This window comes from Cheilinus undulatus, linkage group 4 (assembly GCF_018320785.1).
Source record: "Cheilinus undulatus linkage group 4, ASM1832078v1, whole genome shotgun sequence".
Taxonomy (NCBI): domain Eukaryota; kingdom Metazoa; phylum Chordata; class Actinopteri; order Labriformes; family Labridae; genus Cheilinus; species Cheilinus undulatus.
The window spans coordinates 18,782,230-18,789,398 of NC_054868.1; the positions used below are offsets into that span (position 1 = coordinate 18,782,230).

Consider the following 7,169-nt stretch of genomic DNA (forward strand, 5'->3'; position numbering starts at 1 on the left):
CACATTTCATCTCAAACCAGCTGTTGCATTTTACTTTAGGTTGAGTCACACCTTATAAGAAAAAGTAGTTGGAGATTCATATTCCCTTGTTATTGCATGTTAAGGAAAAGTCACTTTCCCCATGAATGTCCCCAGGGTATCAAAATGACCTACACAGAATTTTTGGTATTCTTCAAATAACTTTCTTTTTCACTTTTACTTCAGTTAGTAGATTTATCAGTAGCCTACTGATAGAATGTAATTTTAACGTCTGCTTACTTAAATCTTAAACAAAGTAGATGCACTTTTACTTGAGTATATTGTCCGATACTCTGAGGAATCCGGACCCACAAGAATCATGATGAGCGTTTCCACTTTGAACAATGTCTCTTCTAATGCTCTACGATAGTGTATTTTACATGGCGCAGCTCATACTATCATTAAGGTAACGTTTTAATTGGCAGAAGGCCGTCACGTGGTGCTGGTCGACCAACCAAATCCTTCATTCAGACCAGACTTTGCAACTGTTAATTGTAGATGTATATTAAAAAGGAAATCTGTCAGGAGTTTACGAGCAATGAAGTTTGAAGCACAGTGGGGGAAAAAACACGTGATTCAGTAAAATTCGGACCAGCCTATTTTTCTGCTCAACGTTCAGGACCCGGGTTGTGGGAGAGGAGACCGTTCGAGGAGGTAAAGTCCAGCAACGCCATGGACCACAGCTATGCTTTTCATCCGGTAAAAGTAGCTAAAGTTGACTTGGCTCTTGAAAACAAGTCCCTCAAAGCTGAGGTTGAGCACCTGAAAAGACTGATCGAGAAGCTCCATATGACGGAGCGGTTTGGCATCCAAAGGTTTGCTTCCTCGGACAAAGACATCCGCTTTTTTACCAGGTAAGGTAAGAGGTTTCATCAGAGCAGGTTCAATGCACAGTTTATCAATACAAATGTAAATCTTGATCACAGTCATTATTCCAAATGAAACTGAATGGCCAAGAGAACCTAGAACTAGGTGGGTCTACTTCTTCACAGTAGGGGTGTGCAACAAGTCAGTTTTATTTAGTGTTGTCAAAATTTTTGATTAATTAATCACGGGGGTGATTTCAAAAATTATGCTGCTTAATCCCAGTGATGCCATCACACAGCCGGCTAGATTAGCTTTTTTACTTTGAAACAAATAAAAATCCTCTGTGCTCTCAGTTTTTTAATTTTATGGACAAAAATCCATACTCTATTAGAAAGTAGATGATCTGTCTGTGGTCCGGACTTCTGTTTCAAAAGCCAGTAAAAAGTTTTGATGCCATTCAGAAACACGCCCTTCCTAATGTTCCTACTATTGTTAAATCTACAGCTAATGCAGTCTTTCTTATATCATCGACATATGTGATTAATTGTGATTATTTAATTTCAAGGTCTATAATTAATTAGATTATGGTATTTTTTTATCGATGGACAACACTGATTTCTCATAATGAATGCACAACACTGCCACTTACAACATTTTGAGTCTAAGTTTCCAGAAACTTCATGTCTTCATAGGTATGACACGAAGGCAGTATAATATAAATTCAACCTATATTAAGACCAAAAAAAAAAGAAACTAAGGCAGGTCTTAAATGTCCTGGCAAAGGGCTGCATGCTAGGGCTGGGTATTTCTCACAGTCTCACAATACAATACATGTTGCAATACTAGTTGATTTTGGATAATGAACATGATGTAATGAACATGTCCGACATTGAATTCATCACAGCAGATTTTCTTTATTGTAGAGAATAACAAGATGTATAGATTATAGGTTCTTACACATTAAAACACCTAAGTTTACATGTTCAGAGATTCAAGTAAACTAGAATAGCTTATTCATATAATTTAGCTATTTACATTTACAAATACAGTAATATTTAACTTTATAAACATACCTTATAAACCCACTTGTCACTCTTGCTGTTGTTTTTCATACTTTTCATATAATATTCTGGTTTCACTTTCCTGTAAGCCCACTTGAATTTGTCATAACGACTTTTTGCTTAACATCTGCATTAAAAGGCAACGCTGTTCCTTAAATGAATAGACAAGTTAGGATTAAACAGCGCTACTCACAGTCCTTAAGCAGCTGCTTGTAGTCTTTATTATCAGTGCTGCTGTTTGGCTCATGGTTTTACAGAGAAAGCATGAAGTGCTGCTTATGATCTTCTGATCAGAAGTTGAGGGAAACTTTGAGTTTCCAGTATCATTCAGTGCTTGTTTGGATGATACAGATTGGTGCTGTGCATGGTCTCGTGTGTTGATTAAGGCTGGTATTACTGCCGTGCTTTACCTTCTTACAGCTTGCAAAACTCATTAGGGATGGGGATCGAAACCTGGGTCCGTACAGACCTGGTTCTCTGTTTTCTGTTTCCTGAAAATCAATAAAGTTTTAGCTTATCAATACTGCTATCGAGTCTCAAAAACATAGCTACATCAGTTCTTGCAAAGGGAACATAAACTAAAAGCACATCAGTACTGTGCAAAACATTAAACCAGAATGTAGTACTTTCAGCTGTCGGCTTGAGGAATACAATCTCTGCCTGTGAGCTGCAGGCAATCATATCCTCCTGCGCTGGGAGTAACATGCACTCCTATCACTCTCTTGCTGCTTCAGGACAGTTTTCTTTTCAGTGCTCCCAAACTTTGTAGCAAGTCTTTTTTGTTAAAAATATTAATCCAGTGTAGAAATCTGTGGTGGAATTGGCAGAATTATAATTAATTAGTAGGGATGCACAATATTATCGGTCTGGTATTGGTATCGGCAGATATTGGCTTAAAAAGGCAAACATCGATATCGGCAGATATCAAAATTTCTGCTGATAATTACATCCGATATTTTGCCTGTGTATTTTAGCATATATATCGACTGTATATTTTTGTCCATATATACTAATAAATTAATGGAGTTTTAGTCTGAACCAACAGACCTATGTGAGGTGAGGCCTTTTTCTTTATTTATCCTCAGTCTTTAAACTTTAGTGTGTTTTTTAAGGACTAAAGTTTGTTTCCTTGGTCATCCTTAAGCCTTAAAGTGTCTGAAAGGACTGAAATTATTTGTCCAAAAAGCATACTTAAATAGTGGTATTGATTTCGGTATCGGCTAAAATGAATCTGTAAATATCGGCATATCAGATCTCGGCAAAAATCCAATATTGTGCATTCCTATTAATTAGCAAACTAAACGAGCTGAAAGACAGAAAATATGATGCGTTCAGGTTACCTAAGTAAATTAGACGACTGTATTCTGGATGTTATGTGTTCAAATGCCATATAAAAATGGGCAAAATTTAGTTTTTGATGAGAAACTTTTATAAATACAGTTGTGAAAATGACAAATGTGTTTGTATGTGAGGGATATAAAGTAGATGTGACAAACTGAATCATAGCTTTTTAACTCAAGCGCTACTCAATAGCAGCGTGTGTGTAAAGCCTAGGTAATTATATTGTATGGAATATCATAATGATCACACTGATTTGACTTTAATGTTTGCTTATTATTACTTAAGGTTTGCATCCTATGACCTTCTCATGAGCTTCTGGGCCTTTATAGAGCCTTCACTTCCATTTATGACTGATGTGAAACAGGCACAGAGAGACACCTTTGCAGAGCCCATCACCCTAGAAGTAAGTAATCATAACAGTATTGAAATGATAATTTCCATGGACCATACAATGAGCTTGACAACGATCATGTCTGATTAAATGAAAATAAGCTGACAGAATCATAATGTTATTGTTCATTTGTTCTGAACAGGCTCACTCTCTGCAGCCCATAGATGAGCTGTTCATGTTTCTGAACTATCTTGCACTGGGTTCAAAACAGTGCGACCTGGCTCATCGGTTTGATGTCCAGCTGTCCACCGTCAGTTGGATTATTACAACGTGGAGCAACTTTCTGTACATTGTGCTTGGGTCAGTGAGGATCTGGATGCCAGAGGAGGAAATACTGGAACATCTGCCAGCAGAGTTTAAGGACTATGAAAACACTACAGTCATCCTGGACTGTGCAAAGCTGAGGTGCCAGTGCCCATCATCTCCTCTTTTCCAGAGAGCAGTGTCTCCTACCAGCAAGTCCCAGTGCACTCTCAAAGGGCTGTTTGGAGTTGCACCTCACGGGGCGGTCACCTTCATCTCTCCGCTGTATGCTGGATCAATCAGTAACAAACAGATAATTCGAGAGTCTGGAATTCTCTCCCTTTTGAGACCTGGGATGGCCATCATGGTCAATAAAGGTCTTCTTGTTGATGACAATGAGCTGAAAAACATCTACAGGCCTTCGGATTTCCCCAACAAATCATGGACCAATGCTTCTCTCAGGGTGCTCATGACGCGCCTCACCCAACGAGTGAAGGATCACAAGTTCTTTGACTCTGAAATTCCACCCTGGCTTTTAGGGAACATTAATCAGCTGTATAGTGTTGCATGTCTCCTGACGAACTATGAAAATGGACCTCTTTTAAATGCTTACAGGTCAAAGGAGACCAAGTAGATTCAGTATCAGGTTGGTAACTGCCATTTTTAATAATATATGGATCAGCAGTGAGTTGTTTTCTTTTCAAAAATGACAAAAGTCAAGTGCTTACATGTCTATAGTCGCCGTGTTTCCCATTATTCCTCAGTAGCTGTGCACGCGCAGCTCTATAGTGGCTACGTCACGTGTTTTGTTGCTCTGATTGGCCTGTAGAGATGTGACAGACAGAACGTTCACCTGATCACCCTCCGAGGTTTTTTCAAGCCTCTGCCTTTTCTCATACTTTTCCTATTGAAGCTTTCCCAGATGGATGTGTGAAACACATCCATCTGGGGTGTCAGGTTAGCCATGTTTGCCATCATGTAGCATCCCTTCTTCTTTTAACAACTTTCTTAATCAGAATCTCTTTATTGTCCCAAAAAGGGAAATTAGTGTTGCAGTAGGATGAGCAACAAACACCGCATGCCACCACAGGAGCAGCGCCAAGTCTTTAGCAAATGCCTTGGAATTGAGGAGACCAGTTGCTGGAATTTTTGGGAAAGGAATGATGTCCCTTTATTGTCTGATGTAGGATTCTAGCTGCTAACAGTCCTGGCTCTTCTTTGCCAGATTTTTTGTTTTATGATGCCCTAAATGTTTTCTGTTGGTGAAAGATCTGGACTGCAGGCAGGCCAGTTTGGCACCTGGACTCTTCCACTGTGAAGCCATGCTGTAGTGATGGATGTCTCATTTGGTTTAGCATTGTCTAGGGCCTCCCCTGGAAAAGATGTTGTCTGGATGGGAACATGTATTAATCTAAAACCTCTGTCTACATTTTAGCATCAGTGGTGGCTTTTCAGATGTGTAAGCTGCCCCTGACATAGGCAATAATGCAACCTTGTGTTTCGAGCACTGCTGCTCTTCATCAGACCAGCAGTGCTCGAAATGTTACTGCTTTGGTGCGCTAAATGCCTGCCCACTTTGTTTTGGATGTGCGTGTTAAGACCAGTGTTGGGAGTAATGCATTATTAAGTAATGTGTTGAATGAGTAACTCTGTTACTTTTTATGGTAACTAGTAGTGTAACGCGTTTCTTTTTTAAATCATTAACGCTGTTACAGTTGCTGACAATTTAAATCACACGTTGCTCGTTACTTTTACAGCCGACAACTCATTGATGAAGGTTAATAAATATCCGGTTTGGTGGACGACGTGATGGGACTGTCAGCACATCAGCATCCTGTGACAGAGAACAGCCTCGGCAGAAACACACAAACAAACGCAGGCACTGAAGCGCACACACACATCATGTCTGAGTGCTCGAGTGTGAGCTCTCTGTCTTGGAAACACCAACATTACATTTCCCTACTCTAGATAAAGGACGAAAAAGAACAGGGAAGTAAACTTGTCCTCCACCAAGAACAGTTATTCCAACCTCACGAAGTATCGAGTTTAACAACACTCTTCAGCTAAACTAGTTTCCTGAGAGCTGGACGCCACAAACACCGCTAACCTAGGTACAGCTTACGTTAACCCAACAGACCAAGGACGAGCCACTCCATGTAAACAACCAGGGCTGGATTTTACATCCCTACCAGCTGCACAGTGTGTCACTGAGGAAGCACTAAACAGGCTGATAGCAAGGTATGTTGTTGGAGACATGCTTCTGATATAAGCTGTAGAGTCTGCTGCCCTCAGAGAAATAATGAGAAAAAAATCAAATAAGACGAGAGATAGGACGTCGTGCATAAAGACATTTAGAGAGCAGCTGGGATTTAATCTGCACTCTGTCAATAGAGTACAGCTATTTTAGACTTCTTAAACCAGTGATAACGCCTGGCTCTAGAGCCTCATGAGGCTTTTTTGTGATGATCTGTGGCTCTTTTATGGCTGAATATGAATATTATCCCCCAGAAAACCTAAAAGGGAAACTTTTACCTCAGAAATTAGCCATGCAAGTCACATTAATCAGTTCCTTTCCCACACATACAGTAAGATTTAATTTTTCAACTTAATTGTCAACCTTTATTTTTTTTTTGTCTATTTAATTCCAGTGCACTTATTTGCAATTTTTGCCACTTCTTAGCCACTTTTAAACAATTTTTGCTGCTTTTAGTCCATTTTGCCACTTCTTTTTGCCTTTTTCCACCAATTTTTGTCACTTTTATCCCATTTGGCCCTTTTCACCAGTTTTTGCCTCTTTTATCCTGCTTTTTGCAAATTGCTATTTTTTCCCATTTTTGCCACTTTTGCCCATTTTAAGCTGCCTTTTGCCATTAAATGCCTCTTTTTTGCCACTCTGCTGCTTTTTGCCCATTTTATTCACTTTTAACTCATTTTTGCTGCTTTTTGACCATTTTTCTCCACTTTTCACCACTTAGAGTGTGGCTCTTGCAAAGGTACTTTTTCATCACTTTGGCTCTTTGGTTGAACAAGGTTGAGTAACACTGATCTAAAAAGTCACCTTCAGGCTTTGCTTTTATTTTGAAATCCCCCCAGCACAACTGTAGACAGTTTTTGATCTGAGGGCAAGAGGAGATAAAAATCTTTGGTACTTAAAATGTTTGCTGTGATAAAATCAGCGTGTTTTACTTCATATTATTTTCCTACTTTAAAGATAATCAGGGCCCCTAATCTTTTCGTAAAAAGACATTTCAAACATTAAAAAATAGTACTGTTGTGAAATGCTTGTCTTTGTTCTTTCTGTTAAAAGA

General features: G+C 39.2%; 1 protein-coding gene across 2 annotated transcripts; it reads left to right on the plus strand.

Moving 5' to 3' along the window:
* The first annotated feature begins 546 nt into the window (after positions 1 to 546).
* On the plus strand, positions 547 to 6,559 carry LOC121508068. 2 transcript variants are annotated; one of them, XM_041784567.1, is made up of 4 exons: positions 547 to 872; positions 3,513 to 3,630; positions 3,761 to 4,507; positions 5,619 to 6,559. In XM_041784567.1, exons 1-3 carry the CDS (start codon positions 691 to 693, stop codon positions 4,493 to 4,495), a joined length of 1,035 nt encoding a protein of 344 aa, XP_041640501.1. In that variant the 5' UTR covers positions 547 to 690; the 3' UTR covers positions 4,496 to 4,507; positions 5,619 to 6,559. The 2 variants fall into 2 exon arrangements, with proteins under 2 accessions (XP_041640501.1, XP_041640500.1); XM_041784566.1 differs by lacking the exon at positions 5,619 to 6,559 and having other exon boundaries at positions 3,761 to 4,607.
* Positions 6,560 to 7,169: the final 610 nt, after the last annotated feature.

Bases quoted from the DNA above. Each gene is read 5' to 3' on its own strand.
- LOC121508068 (XM_041784567.1), top strand. From the start codon at position 691: ATGGACCACAGCTATGCTTTTCATCCGGTAAAAGTAGCTAAAGTTGAC. The intron at 873-3,512 runs GTAAGGTAAGAG...TTATTACTTAAG, and splicing joins GACATCCGCTTTTTTACCAG to GTTTGCATCCTATGACCTTC. The intron at 3,631-3,760 runs GTAAGTAATCAT...TGTTCTGAACAG, and splicing joins CAGAGCCCATCACCCTAGAA to GCTCACTCTCTGCAGCCCAT.